General features: G+C 37.2%; 1 protein-coding gene across 1 annotated transcript in view; it reads left to right on the forward strand.

Moving 5' to 3' along the window:
- LOC134527915 (protein PALS1) overlaps positions 1-16,392 on the forward strand; it is a 310,393-nt gene that overhangs the window by 50,381 nt on the left and 243,620 nt on the right. The window contains exon 2 of the mRNA XM_063360947.1: positions 15,572-15,909. Within this exon, the coding sequence (XP_063217017.1) occupies positions 15,572-15,909 (338 nt within the window). The remainder of the gene's footprint in view (positions 1-15,571; positions 15,910-16,392) is intronic.

A 16,392-nucleotide genomic window follows, 5' to 3' on the forward strand; every position in this document is an offset into this window, starting at 1 on the left:
GCAATTTGCGTTCTCGTCCGTCAGCTCCCCTCCAGAACCTCTCCCCCCCTCTCTCTCTCCGAACCCACATCGCCGCAACGCAAGAGAGGAAGTCGTGATGGCATTACTGCTTCATTTGGTTACAACGGCGCCGCTCCTGAGACTTGCTGCTAGTCACTCCTTCGGCCGCAGTCTCAGGCCTCGCCGCATCCCACCCAGCCGCGCTCCACGTCGCTAACATCTCAGATGTCTATGTATTGTACCATAGACACAGGGACGCAAATCTCAAGGATTCGTTGAGCCGGGGAGGGGGGTACCAAACTCAGCCCGAGAGTTAGGGTGACTGTATGTTGACACTGCCCCTATTTTGGCCTATTGAATGCATGCAATAATCAGAAAACTTTAAGGTTTTCCATAAGACATAGATTTACGTTAAAATTTATCAACTCCGTTTCACAGTCACAAGCTCAAACGGGCCCCCACAGAGAGGGGCTTGTTTGGATAGAGTGGAAAAGGGAGGGGGGTGGTCCACCGAGATCTACGCCCATGCCTAGATATATAGCTTACGTGTTAGTGACGTTTTATAAAAGTGTTCAGACTGTAGTGATAAAATTGTATTAAGGTTGTAAAAAATATTAAAATAGTTTTAAAACAATGGCCTTGAAATATAATGCTCATAGAACGGACAGAATTGATGACTGAAATTTTAATTTATTGCACCAAAAAAAGATATATATTATTTAAAAAGGGTGGCATTCCAAAGAATACACTTAGTTATGGCCGGAATAGTGACTTTTTTTTCCACTTGTGTTTACGAACGCATTAAGCTGAAATCTTAATAACTATGTTATTATTACATTCAAAAAAAGTTCCATTTTTCATGTTTTTACACCCTGGGTAAAGAATGTAACGATATCAATAAGTAAGCAAGTGGTCGATCAGCCAAATAAATAGCATGACAAATTAATCTGGCGCGACAACTACAGTTAAAGATCTACGTATTTATTGACTACAATTAATCACAAGGCTTGTGAACTGAGCCCATATAAAAGGCAGGCTTTTACTACAGATGTTGAACGAAAGCCACCGTGGCAAGTGCGGTTGTAAGCAGTACCGTCACTCGCTTCCGGGGTTATTGGGAGTCCAACGAGTTCAAGAGCGAGCAGTCCACTCCTCGCTTCGACTCGTTCCTGCGACTTGAAGAACGCCCGCGCCTTCCACGGCCGGACTCGCTCTGCTTATCACCCCGACCCGGTGATGCGGGATCTCGTCTCTTGGGCAGTTCGGAAGTGACTGCTTCCAGGACTGCACCCACTGCAGCTGCTACAGAACGCAGAATTACAGCACTGTCCAGCGGGATGCCTGGTATATGCCAACACTCTCTACGGAACATGCCTCGCCATCTAAGTCATGCTCTGCCCGTCAGTTGCAAGCCCGATCCCCCGAGTTGAAGACCTTCCACTCGCTGGGCGAGTCACACTCGCTCCCTGCCAAAAAGCACGTTTCGGGACGACCGACTCACGAGCCGTCCAGTTCAAACCAGACTCATCACCAGAACTTATAGGACGGTTGGGCTTACCCCTACCGACGACGAGGTCCTTGGGCGTAACTACTGACGGCCTGAGTAGCGTGACGTTGGCAAAGAATGCGGGCGACAGCGGCGTGAGGTTGGTAGGGCTGTTTCTCCCCTCTCGGTTTATATACCCCTCGGGCCCACGGACTCTACATCCAGAGAGTTGTCTGCACTGCTGGCCCACGGCGGGAGCTGACCTCCAGACTACGTGGCGGTCAGATGTACGGGACTATTCTTTAGAAGCCGCGTACATGCGTCGTCAGTTATAACTCACAGGCGTATTGACGGCGCTCTGTCGGAGCATTGCTGGGGGCGTTCCAACAGGGGTTAATCACAAACAAAGGATAAAAAAACATGTCTCCACAACAGAATGTGACGGGAGGGTGAAAACCCACCTGTTAAGAAGGATTAAAAAAAAAAAAAAAAAAGCTATTAACAACGTTGTAGAACATGAAGTTATACTGACTTTCAGCTGCAGCTTGGCCTTTTTCAGTCTGAGATGTTTGCTCTGATCTAAATATATGGTTGAGGATACGAAAATTCTGTACTAGCCGTCTTCCAGAATGTTGAAATACGGATAGCAATATTCTCCATTGGGGCACCATATACATAACGGTTTCTGCTGCACAGGGTAGTTTTTAAATAATGGTTTAGGATGTTCTGTACACGAACCATTCTGTTGCTAGCACTAAAGTGGGGGTTTTCCGGCCTTGTAAACCTATTTATAACTATTCTGTTATCGTGTGTCTGCTTTTTGTATGTGTATGTTTGTTTGTCTGCTTATGGTTGTTAGTGTATGTCTGTTTGTTCCAGCATCACTGGAAAACTACTGAATTAACTATATTAATAAAAAAAATTGTTCGGGGTGAAAAACCTGAAATTGCATGGATTTATACAAAAAAAATCTATTGGAATTGACTGTTTGTATTATATGGAACGTGTGTGTGTTTATATATATAATTTTAATTATGTCCGTTTGTTTGGTTTTTCGTAGTTGTTTGTCTGTTTGTTCCGGAATCACTCAAAAACTATTGAACGGATTTCGATGAGTTATATTTCGTTAGAAAAGTATTTGCTAACGTAAGCACTAATTATTATATAATTTCAAAATTCCACTTCTTAAGTGATGGAATTGGGGTGAATGTGGTTTTAAAATAATGAATCGAAGCTAGTAAAGGATAAGAAAATATTTTGGGTATGAATACTAAAGATACTAAAACAACCATTTTCTTTTCCACAATTTTATGAAATTCCACCCCTAAATGGTGTAAAATGTGTAAGTATGATTTTAAAAAGGAAAATGCATACCTCTGAATCTACAAGAACTAGATGTAAGACACTAAGACCGAACAACATTCATATAGATATACTTAATGTATTGTTTCCATTTGTCAAAATTTGTTCGTTAAAGGGCTGTACAAATGGGAAAAGTTTATTTTCAAATCGTAATTCTAAAACTAATAAATAAATGCCTATAATAAAGGGTAAGAATAATAAAACTTTACATTTTCTTTTCACCATTTGCGAGATTCTACTCATAAGGGGTGTTAAAACTGTCGATTCAGTTTTAAGAAGAATAATGCATACTTCTGCATATACTAGAGTTAGAGGTAAGAAACTTAAAAATACGTATAGATTTTTTCTCTTATTTTTCTACATTCAACATCCAGCCTTTTTTTTTTTAATCATATTAAAAGCAAATCAAGCAAAGGGTAAAAAACTGAGTACGAATAATGTATATGCTCGCATATTTTACAGAGATTCGGCTAAATTTGGGGTACAAAGGTGGTAGTTAGGTTTTACAGTAAAAAAAAATAATATTTCCAAAGAAAACTAAGTGAGAGTTGAGGAACTGGCATGAGTAAATTACGTAAAATGTAACGAAGCGTGTTTTTACTTTTTTTACATTCAACCACAAAGGGGTAAAAATGTCACAAGTTAGTTTTCCTTGTAATGAATCATCTCTCCTAAACAAATCAAGTAGGTGGTAGGAAACAGGATATTAATAATTTAAATTATGTGTTACGTAGGACATTTTTACCGTTTTGCTCGAAATTTTACTACTAAGGGAGAGAAAAAGGGGAAAAATTCGGGTGAATAATTAAATATAAAATCTATTAAACAAATAAAGTAGGATGTAAGAAACAGTGTTTGAAGATTTTACATGATGCATTTCGTAGCGTGTTTCTATAACTTTTCAAACTCGACTACAAAGAGGGGAAAAGGGTGTAGGTGAAATTGTACATACAAATTTTATCACCAAAGCTTATCAAACGGGAAGTAAGAAACAAGAGGACGGTAATGTACATAATTATGTACCGTGTTTTTACTTATTTTTATAAATTCTATCTCAAATAGAATGAAAAGGGTGTTTTGTTTTTATGGTTAAAAATTATATCTCCGAAGAAAATCAAGCAGGCGATAAGAAACTAAGCAAGAATAGCGTACTTTATAAGTTTCGTGGAGTGTTATTTTTTATTTTTATTTTACCGCAAATAAGGTGAAAAACTGTCATTATGTTATATTAAAAAAATTATATCAGTGAATCTAATCAAGCTGGAGGTTGAATATTTGGGTTTTTTTATTTATTAATACTAAGCATAACCAATAACTTACTAGTACGATATGAATTTTGATACCTGTATTATACATTTTAAATAAAAGGCGCAATTGTTTCGAATATCTTAAAATAATATAGATATCTTTGATGAAATGTAACTGGGAGGAATTAAGGTTTTAATTATCCTGAGCATATAACCAAATTAAATGTAAGAGGAATTATAAAAGTTTTACATAGTCTAAATGAAAATTAAATAGGAGCGTGTTTCACGAACTTTGAAAGAGCCTACCTCATTAAGTGAAAAAGAAGTAAATGTGATTTTATTAAGGTCGAGCAGCATTAACTGATACGAAGTTTGAGACTCGGCTAGAATCATATCTGACGTTAATCCAAGCGACTTGTTATTCTTTACATCGCGTGGCATTAATCTCGAGGAAATTCAAGCAGCGGTGTAAAGTTGAAGTCAATTTTTGTGCAGTGTCTAGCAAACCTGCGAGTGTCCGACTAGTAAATATAAAGAAATAGCAGCCAGATAAAACGTTTCTCAGCCTTGTTGAAATGATTATAAATATTTTTATTTATTGCAGGTTTTTTAACATACGCCATTGAAGCTTTGCACTGTTTGTCATGGAAAAATTCCGATTGTGCCTGATGACGGGAACAGTTGTCTGTTCCCGAAAAGTCGCAACTGTTGTCATTGGAAACCTTCTGTGTTCGTCAGTGCTATCGACGTTGTGTTGTCCATAGTACTTGTTTATCTGCTTTGTCCAAGTTTATTGTCTGCCTGCATTTAATCTGTCTCGTCGTTGTTAGCCCACTGTGTTCGTCTGTGTTGTTACATTATTTTTCATGACTAAGTTCCTCCAAAGTAATTCTTGTGCTGTCTGATATTTAAAGGTGGAACATTTTTTGTCCGTGCTGTCGTCCTTGTTTTGTCCATAATACTTGTTTAGTTTGTCCGACATCAGCTTAATAAGTCTTGTTTTCAGTGAACTTTTTATCTTCATTTTTTTTTTTCCTGAATTTTTCCATTTCAAACAGTGCAAAACTGCAATGGCGCATGTCCATAAAACTGCATTAAATAAAAATTCCCCATTGCATGAATAATTTAAAGAACAAATAAATATATCTTATATGAGTGACCTCTCTGCGTGTATTCAATCATAGGTTCCCTCCTTTAGGCTCTGTGAATAGCTGTTCTACGTAAACTCCGGCCCTACCAAAATAAACAAAACAACATATCGCAGTGTCACCGAAATAAGCTCATTTTTAAAAATAACTAAACAGTATGTCCATATAAGAATGCGCCCAATTACAAATTCTAATAGTATCAACTGTAAGCGTTGTAGTGTGTTGGATCAATGTCACAATCTAAGAGTAACTCAGACAGTTTTAAGTAAACCGCGTGCACGAGTTCTGCTTTGTTGTTTTCTCGCTTGCAGCGCCACCTACGCAAAATGGTGACTCCTGAGCGTAAAGCATTTTGTGTTCTGCAATTCGGTAAGATTGAATCTGTTAGTTCAGTATAACGTGCGTTTCGTTTAAAGTCCATACGGGTTACAGTTGCTACCTGCTTTAAAGCCATATGACGTGTTGGATTGGTCGTAATGGTCAAGAAGACAGAGTTCTTTATCGCTGGCATCACGTTCAACTGACATTACGCCATGCCATTTTTTTTCTCCGGGGCTTTATACAAGATTGTGTCTACGTTCCGCCGCTACCTAATGATTTGCCAGAGTTGAGACACAGAATTGAAGGGGTTATTGCTTCCATTACTCCGGACTTGTTAATAAAAGTGTGGGAAGAATAGTCAAGAGTGTGCCGTATAACTAAAGGTGCACAAATTGAACATTTGTAACATTTTTAAGAAAAACTATGGTATTTTACTTTTAATTTGATGTAAGATTTGTTGTAAATAGTATATAATAAACTGTTACAATATACCATTGAACTTGGGACATTATTTTATGGAAATGTTAATTCTCACATAATTAGTATCCCTCTTGGATCGCTGGTTAGTAAAAATTGAGTAGTATCTACCTTTTATATTTGTCTTGAAATATTTTCAACTACTTAAGACAATGTGTATCTTAATACAATAATTTCCAAGAAATAGTCTATTAAGGTTTTTTTATTCATAGCTTGTTCTTTTATTCATAGTTTATTTATTTTATCTGTAATTTTAGGATGGGTTTTAATTTTTATTTAAGTTTTTATTCTTTAGACGAGCAAGAACTTTTGGAAACAAATACATCATTCTAATACATTTTTTAAGAATATGACGTGTGTGGTAACGTGTACTTCATTCATTATTATTTGATTGGTTTCTCGAACTAATATTGATACAATATATTAAAGAAACTTCTATCCTAGGCATTAAGGGTTTGAGTGTAGAAAATACGAATTTTCACAATAACACCATCGCTTGAGCTTTTTGAAGCTATAAAATAAAAGTCAGTGTTATCTTAGACTGCAATTTATTTTAAAGTTATAAGTGTGATGCAAGAGAAGCAGCATTCCAGCAGAATTTGTGTCATTGTTTAGTTACGTCACTGCTCGTGACGTCAATTTCATTACTGGAACTCGCAAAACATGCAGTCAAAGTTGTTTTTGAACCTGAAGTTTTTCTGACACCTGAAGGTTGTAAACAACTCACTTCCAGACTAGCAGCACGTTTAGGTGATAAGTACGTGTTTCATGGCTCAGAACCTACCATTTGTAAAGAGCGAAGAACATATCCAAAGTCAAGACTAAACATTTGTCCTTTTTAAGTTATTAGCCTGTGATTATTCTATCCATTCATAACGCATTTGAAAACCATTCCAGATATAACTTTAGTAATGAAATACAGCTATGTTCCTAAGTCAGTGTGCACTAGTAGAGCTTTTTCTTGATACTAGTTAACGAAGCAAATATATTTCGGGGAAAAAAGCGAATAAATTTTAATCGCAATGATGATGGTTTCGAAGTAGCTTCTTCAAACCAAGTCATGGAGTTGTAGCCCTGACTCATTTATGAAAACAAATGTGTGCTTCTCTCGTGATAGAACATCCAGCACTTGTTTCAGTCTGTGACATTGGTGTTCCACCGCCACTTTCATTGCTAGAGAGTAGCAAAGTGTTGTGTCACTTCATATTTCAAAGTTATTGCGTACTCTTATCTTGTAATTATTAGGTACCAATATCGTAAAAAAAATATCGCAGGAAATAAAAGAGGCACAATTTTCCTCTTTGTTCAGGAAAATAGCGAAATATTGTTTCAAAATGTTTTATTGAATGCATATAGCAGTTTTGTAGATTATTTAGAATATTTTTAACAGCTATATTTTCTCACATGAGATATTGATTTAAAAATCAATGTATGTAGTTCATAATAGGGGCTCCTGCCCCGTCATGGCCGCCATATTGGATGATCTACCTATCTTTGACCGTGAATATTACACCCCTTATGAAATTGTATACTCGGAGATTAATTTGACACCTCGATCACGTTTCTACATAAAAACTCAAAAAACAATTATTGTTAGAATAAATTACAGATAAATATGAAAACATTAAAATAATAAAAGCACTTAGGGGACTTTAAGGTTCCCAGTTAGAAATCTCCGAGTGAATTTTAATAAAATATTAGTAAAAATTATTAACAATTTGGAAAGAACATTAGAAATACATTATGTAAAATATGGAAATAAAAAAGACGCAATCGAGTTCAGAGGTTCTGGGTTCGATTTCCAATTTTATTCTCATTTGTAAAAATATATTAAACATATTCTTCTTCCACAGTATTTACCAGGCGATTGACTCTCACCAATAATACCAAGGAATATATACAACAAGGTAACAGCTCTCTCTAGCAAACGAAAAAATAATTCAAGATAGCCGCATCCACTATGGCCACTGTGACGTCATACTGGTTTGGTTATTTTATATAAACCATTATGACGCCACAGTGGCCATAGTGGATGCGGCTATCTTGAATTATTTTTTCGTTTGCTAGAGAGCGCTGTTACATTGTTGTTGTTTTTTATTTCCACCCGATAGAAAGAAGTAGTGTCAATTGGTATATCATAAGAGTCCGTCATTTTATATGTCATTTTGGCTACTATCTTTAAAATGTGTAATTACCAACAAAAAAATTCGGAACAAAATCTAAATTACGGACAATATATTGATTGACTCGAAATATTTATGTTTTTGGTTCGATCCTTGGTCGAGCATAAAAGTTATTTTAGCTTATAAATACTGATTTGATTTAGTATAACCTTAATTTAATGATTTACAAATAAAGTGTAGGTTTTAGTTGCAAGGAAAAATCAACACATCTTAGTTCAAAGAAATACTACCTATTGTTCTCGTTGCTTTTTTTACGTAGTTTTTCGTTTCATGGTCCATAGACCCCAAAAACATCGTCATCTCAAAAGTTTTTATGTATTTTATATCTATATATGTCACAATTTTATGGACACGATAACTGCCGCAATTTTTCACAAATCACTTTCAAACTGATACATGAAATCTAGTAGTGGAAAAACTTGGTCAAGTTCGTTAATGGGCAATATCCGACCAAAGGGGTATAGATGGGAAAGGTTATTTGAAGAAAAAAAATCGCTGTAACTCCCATAATATGGAAAATATCACATCAGTTCGAACATATTATAACTCGCAGGAGTATTATCACAATCTTTTGTCTGAATACATTTTTGATACGACCAACCACAACTGAAATAAGTTAAAAAAACCTAGGTTGGAGGACAAAAATAAGTCATAACTCCCTTCGTAGTCACAACAACGAATCCGTAAAATTGTTTGTTAATCTTATCAATTTTATCTAAAACCTTTGTCTGGAACCATTTTTGATAAGACAAGCCAATTTTGCAGGGGTTTGATAAAATAAAAGGGTAGAATTGACCAAAATTCATCACTTTGTATCATGTACACTATTAAATTCGTTCTGATTTATTGTAAAAACCATAAAATATTATCTATAACTTTCGTCTGAAATAATTTTTATACGTCCTGCAAGGGGTGGAATAAAAAAGGGTTGAATGAGCAAAAATAATTTCATAACTTCCTGAGTAAACGCACTTCCAAATCCATTTAAATTCTGTGTAAACATTATAAATATTATCTAAAACTTTTGTCTGAAATAATTTTTTATACAGCCAACCATTGCTGCAAAGGGTGGATAAATATATTAAATAAGCCACATTCAAAAAGAAAGAAATAATTCCCTTAGCAGGCATACCATCAAATGTTTGTAAATCTTACAATTTTTATACATAAAAGTCATTACTTTTTAATAGCAATACTATCCAATCCATTATAATTTATTCTAAAACTCCTAAACTTTATCTAAAAACCTTTTGCTGCATCAATTTTTAATGAAACGAACTATTACCGTAAAAACAGGGATCGAAATTAAAAATAAATAAACTTTTTAGTATCAAATTTATTTTTAAAAATATTAATATGATCTTAAACCTTATTCTTAACGAAAATTTTTATACGTTCACATATTAGTGCAAGGAACGAAAATTAAATTTTCATGGGAAAAAATAATCGCATAACTACCTTAGTAGGAATAATTTGAATTTCATTAAGCTATTCAAAATGGATGCATTGAGTTAAAAACATTAAAAATAGTTTTGATTCATGGAATAGGCCTACAGTAAAATGTTTAACTGATCATTTTAAAATATTGGAGAACATATAGAATGTTACGTACATAGAGATCTTAAAATCTTCCAGGAGTTTATAGAAGTATACAAAACTTTTCCAGAAGAAATAGGTACTTCGAAATCTACCTACGCCTATATAGACTGTGCCGTAAGGGATTTTTTTACAAATAATATTAATCATTTACTTTACTACAAAAACGAAGAATACATCTTATCATCAGTTCGCTCAGTTCCACGTGTATTTTGAAACCAGTTCTTTGCATGGCTTGGCGTGTCTTTTCAGAGCATCTTTTCGTGACACTTGATTACCATATCTGTCATACTTGTACCGCACTGGATGGCGGGCTTCTGAGACAGTAGTGTTCATGACGACTGCGATTGCTAAAGTCTTATCTCAGTAGAAGCAACAGTATCCAAGTGTACGTGATGATAGTTAAACAGCAATAGATGACGGGTCGTTAGATGTTGAGTTCGTTGCCGTCGCCGTTGCTGGTACTGTAGACACTGAGGTCTCCTCGCCCGGTGAAGGCTGCACGTGCAGGTGATGTTGGTGCAGCTACCATCAGGATCTCCGCGGTTGTCATCGAGGTCGCGTTTACCAGCGAAGTTGAGGATGCTGGGTCAGACCGGACTGATGAAGTTTCTACAGCTGATAATGGATGCCGTCGAGGTCTTCGTCGTTGACCAGGGGAGTCTCCCCGTGCTCTTCCACAAACAAAGGTGAACTGAGAGTCACACGATTACAAGCCGAAAGTCATGTGATACTGCGGAGCCAATCACTTTCGATTTTGTAACTTTACGCATTTTTTTCGTGCATTTTAAGTTTATCAGGACGACAAATTGTTTAACCGCATTTTTTTTTTACACGGAGGAACGTTTTATAGGGCGTTAAATGGGCAGTTATATATTTTATTGCACTTCGCGCTGAACATGTACGTAAAGGTCTTGTCACAGAATTAAAAGTTATGTCCAGATGCATGTGCATTCAGTACTTAACGTGCCTTATCAAGATTCCTTAGAGTGTAAACCGGCTATAACACATGTCGGACTGATGTTTGACACATTCAGAGTCATTAAAATTTCGTATCACACATCCGCGAACATTTAAGTTTACGGGAGTGTCACAGTAGGCGCAATTTGTGGTGGAAAAGCGCCAGTTAGTGCCACTTTCATCATTGAAATTTCCACCGCGAATGGTTTGAATTCCATTGAGTTATCAAGAACAGTCATTGAACTTGTGTAGCAGGCTTGTATTACCAGACGAATCACACTCTACGAAAGCCAAAAGTGAACTGGGAACCTTGCCTACTAGTACCCGCTTATATACTCGCGGTGTCTGGTATCATACATGAAACAAAACTGCTATTTTAATTATTTGAATTTTATATTTTATACTGATACTATGTTATTTGTTATGAATTTAAAATAACGAATATTGTCCTATCATATACGAAAAACGAACTTATGTAGTAAACATGCTCATCAGTGCTTCGCGTTTACTATAAGACAAAGAGATTCTGAACCATTAAATCTTAAGTAGGGCCTACTGACTACATACTTGACTTCGCACATTCACCTAGGATTTACATTTGGACGCATATTTGTCTTATAAGATGCACTAAGTACGTATATTCGTTAACTAGGGGACACATTTGAACGCACATTCGTCATTGTGGACAACATGGCCGTCTTGGCCTCATACCAGTTGGTGTATTATATATTCCTTGATATTAGTGGTGGTCAGATGCCGGGTAAATACTGAGGAGAAAGGATATGTTGAATTTTTTCAAGCGTGCATACACCGGGAATCAAAACAAGTACTTTACCTCTGATCTCGATGAAGTGATTTAATTTTAGAAATTAATATATTTTTCCGAATTTTAAATAGAGTTTAAATAATATTTTAATAAATTGCACTCTATGGGTTAGAACCGTCAACCCCCAAAACCCATTTCGTAAGAGCTTTTTTTAATAATTTTATTATGTTATTGTAATTAAAAAAATTGTTTAGAGTTTTCAGGTTAAAATGTGATGGAGGTGTCAAATTACACTCGGAGTCACATATTTCAGTAGGGGTTTTATATTCATTTTCAAAGGTGAAGGTCACGGTCATGCATTATAGTGGCCATGACGTCACAAACCAAGATGTTCCTAGGCTCCTGATCCTTGAACCAGCTGCAGCAGCCCATGTTCTATACCACTCATGCACATATTTTAGATATGGTTACGGATATGAGATATTTTTAGAGAGCTTGGGATTATAAATTAAAAATAACTGCCAAAAATATTAACTTGCGTCATAAAAAGGTTGTCATCGCTATTCTCAGGTATTAAATTAAGCAACAGATGGTAACAGATAAAATTCATACAAAAAATTAAAAATTGTTTTAAAATCATTATTTTCATATGACGTTTTAGAATTCTTAGTCAATGAATTGATACCGTTTTCCTTTGCCTTAAAATAATCAATCAAAACACGAGAGGAAGACACCTATGTATTAAAAAAGCATGAAAAACAAAAACAGACTGCCTAAAATAACTAACAAATACAATAGGTAATAGCATTCTAAAGCATGACATCAGTACTAATATTATAAATGCGAAAGTAACTGTCTGTCTGTCTGTTTGTTACCTTTTCCCGGCTGAACCGCTGAACGGATCGTAATGAAATTTGGCAAGGAGATAGATTATATCCTGGGGATGGACATAGACTATCTTTTGTCTAAAAAAATAATCTTTAAACGGGTTAAAAAAATATATCTTAATTTTATGTAATGTGTGTCATATATATACAAACTGTTAGTGTCATTCCTCTATGCCTGCCGTGTAATAGCTTTCAAGCCATTACGTTACTTTTTATATTGTACGGAACTAAGTAGAGAGTAAGAAAAAAATAAAGATCTTGACAGTTTGTAGTGTCGCCATATTTTTTTCAATTTTCAATACCGTTTTTGTATATTGCAATTTAAATTGCAGAAAAAAATCATGTTTCATAAACACATAAATAGTGAGTGTGTGTCTTTTCTCTATGTCCACGAGGTCTTGCCGCGTCAATTTTCTCCTTCGGGCGAACCCGTCCGCTTAATTAAATAAACAGCTTTTATCGTTGAATGATTTCATGATTTATTTCATGAAAATCTGCTCTCATAAAAATGTAAGTTTTATAGACATTCAATAGGTCTCTCTCTCTCTCTCTCTCTCTCTCTCTCTCTCTCTCTCTCTCTCTCTCTCTCTCTCTCTCTCTCTGAAGATCAATCTATGAATCGTTACAAATTTATTTCCTTTTTTTTTTTAGTTTGATTTGATACAATATGATTTCACTAAAAATCAATTTCTACCCCTTCCTATTTTCATTTCCACATTACGAAGTTTCACTTGTTCCGCGCGGAGGGACTCCACGCAATATTTTTGCATGCAATTAAAACTATTTTTTAATGATGCCAAAGAAGTATAACTTCTCATGCGCGTACCTAAGTACACGCACCCATTTTTAAAATTTAATTTCTTCTATATATTTTTTTTCTCCCTACCTAGGGCACTCATAATTCTTTTAAATTTCACGTGTATGTTTTCAATGTCATTCGAGTTGTACAATTTTTTTTTGTCAAATTGGTCATTATTTATACTTTGTTTCATTTGGTAAACATACGTATTTTAAGTATTATGACAAAAAAAATAGTTACACTAACATTCTTAGGTTTTTATTGTGTGGATAGTTTGAAGTTTAATATTATGTAGGTATATAAATTCTTAAACTTATAAATTTCTTCGAAATTTATTCATAGGTTGGTAGGGCATACTAATTTTTTATATTTGTATAATTTGAAGTTTAATATTATGTATGTAGTTAAATTCTTAAACATAGGGTTAATTATTAATTTATTTAGAAAATGATTCATAGGTAGGTAATAAGTTTTTCTATTTGTCAATATTGTTATTATGGTAGATAGGAGTACAGTAAATGCCTACATTCTTATATTCCTTTATATCTCTTTCGATTTGGAGTGTTTCCGAGCCATTCGGGGTCCTCAACATCACCCCCCCCCCCCCCTCCTCCACCCAGGTGGTTAAAGCCCCAAAATTTCGAAAGTTTAAATTTTTTTAAAAATCTTTCTCTTTCGATTTTAAGTGTTTTCGAGTCATTCAGGGTCCTCGAACCCCCCGCCCCCCTCTAGGAAAAAGCCCCAATATTTCGATATTTTAGGAATTTCAAATATCTATTCTTTCGAGATGGAGTGCTTCGAAACATTCGAGGTCTTGAACCTCCCCCCCCCCCCCTCCCTTTCACAAAAGTGAAAGCCACAAAATTTCGAAAAATTGGAGGAAATTGTATTAAAAATAAGTCATTACGAACTAACGTGTCCGGGGGATGGCGTAACGTTTACCCAAAGACGTCTTCTCCAACAAATTTGTGGTAAGGGGATTGGGGGAAAGCAAAACCCCAAAATTTCGAAAAATTTCTTAAATTTAAGAATACTTTTTTACTATTTGGAGTGTTTCCAAGCCATTCGGGGTCCTCAAACTACTCTCCCCCCACAAGGAGTCAAAAACCCAATAATTAAAAAAATTCCCAAAATTTCCAAAAACCTATTCTCTTTCGATTTGGAGTGTTTACGAGCCATTCGGGGTCCGCAACAACACACCCACCCCCCTCAGGGGTCAAAACCCCAAAATTTAAAAAATTTCAAATATCATTCTCTTTCGATTTTTATTGTTTCCCAGCCATTCAGGGTCCTCAAAATCACCACTTCCCCTCTGGGGACAAAGCCCCAAAATTTCGAACATTTCAGGAATTTCAAATATCATTTCTTTCGAGATAGAGTGTTCCAAACCATTCGAGGTCCTGAACATCAACTTTCCGCAAAAGTGAAAGCCCTAAAATTTCGAAATATAAGAACATATATAATTGGATGTTGGCATGTATGACGTCGATAAACTCTTACACCGTTTCACCGATCGCCATGAAATTTGGCACATCGAAGTGTTTTTATCATGAAGAAGGTTTTTATGCTATCCATTTTTTTGTAACTCGCCGCTAGATGGCGCTGTAGCGCATCAACTTCTAAACCTTTCAACCGATCGCCATGGGTAAACAGAAAATCATAGGTCACAGATACACAAACAGTAATTATGTGTCATTTCTTAATGTTAAACACACTGGACATATCGCTATCGATTTTGCTGTAACTCGCGGACAATATATCACCCGGTGTTCAGCCCGGGCAAAGCCGGGTACTGCAGCTAGTAGTATATAATACGTTTAAAAAATATTTTATATCCACAATAAGTCCTTGTCAAAGACATAGCAACGATGAAACACAGATAGCGACTTAGCAAAACTGATGATTAGAGACCTGCAAAATTCGCGGTTTCGATGGCCTTCAGGATAGACTGCACATACCCCTGCACACTCTGGCAAATAACGCAAGTTCATTGGCTGCCGACTTGTAATGTCGTCTCAGCTGGTTTATCTGTGATTCGATCCTTCTTTGGTTGAGGGTTTAAAACTGGTTGAGATTCGTCCAAATGAACAGTAAGCCAATAGCAAAATTATCTAAGATGTATGTGTGTTTGAATTCTAGCCTATCACCGAATGAATCCGCGAATTTTGCAGGTCTCTTCTACTGATGATCGTGGTCGAGTGGTTAGGCGTTGACTTGTTATATTGACATACACGTAGCAGTAATACACCACCTATGCCATGGTTGTTGAAAGATGAATGGTATTGAAGCGAGCTCGGTGACGAGGTGAAGAGGTCGCTCATGGCCGGCGCGTGTTGCAGCTGAACCAGCAGATCCCGGCCACCGAGCACCAGCAGGAGCTGAACGGCTTCATCGAGAGCAGCCCCATCTACGTGACGTCCATCCCGGCGGAGGCGCCCAAGCCCGCGGGTCCGCGGCCCAAGGCGCTCAGCAATGGCCACGCCAGCGAGCCCGAGTCTGCGGCGGAACTGGAGCTGACTCAGCAGCTCAGCGAGCCCCCGCGCAGCGTGTCGCCCTTCGCCAACGGCCGCACCGAGGTGCTGATTGGCCAGGAGGCGGGCGACGCCAGCCGCGTGCGCACCACCGCCGTCGTCGAGAGCCAGCGGGGGCTGGCCGTGGGCGAGGACTCGCGAGTCAGGTGGGTTTACTGTACTGCTCGTAGACCAGGACCGGCTGTTAGTTGGTCCCTTCACTTCCATACTGTTGTACGGCCACAGCTTCACCGCCAGCTGCACACCACGGTCCTACCTAGTCAGTCCAGGACTGGCTGTTGGTTGGTTCCTTCACTTCCATACTGATGTACGGCCACAGCTTCACCGCCAACTGCACTCCACACCCCTACCTAGTCAGTCCAGGATTGGCTGTTGTTTGGGCCCTTCACTTCCATACTGATGTACGGCCACAGCTTCACCACCAACTGCACTCCACAGCCCTACCTAGTCAGTCCAGGATTGGCTGTTGTTTGGTCCTTTCACTTCCATACTGTTGTACGGCCACAGCTTCACCGCCAGCTGCACACCATGGTCCTACCTAGTCAGTCCAGGACCGGCTGTTGGTTGGTCCCTTCACTTCCATACTGTTGTACGGCCACAGCTTCACCGCCAGCTGCACACCACGGTCC

Source organism: Bacillus rossius, chromosome 1 (genome assembly GCF_032445375.1).
Source record: "Bacillus rossius redtenbacheri isolate Brsri chromosome 1, Brsri_v3, whole genome shotgun sequence".
NCBI classification, from domain to species: domain Eukaryota; kingdom Metazoa; phylum Arthropoda; class Insecta; order Phasmatodea; family Bacillidae; genus Bacillus; species Bacillus rossius.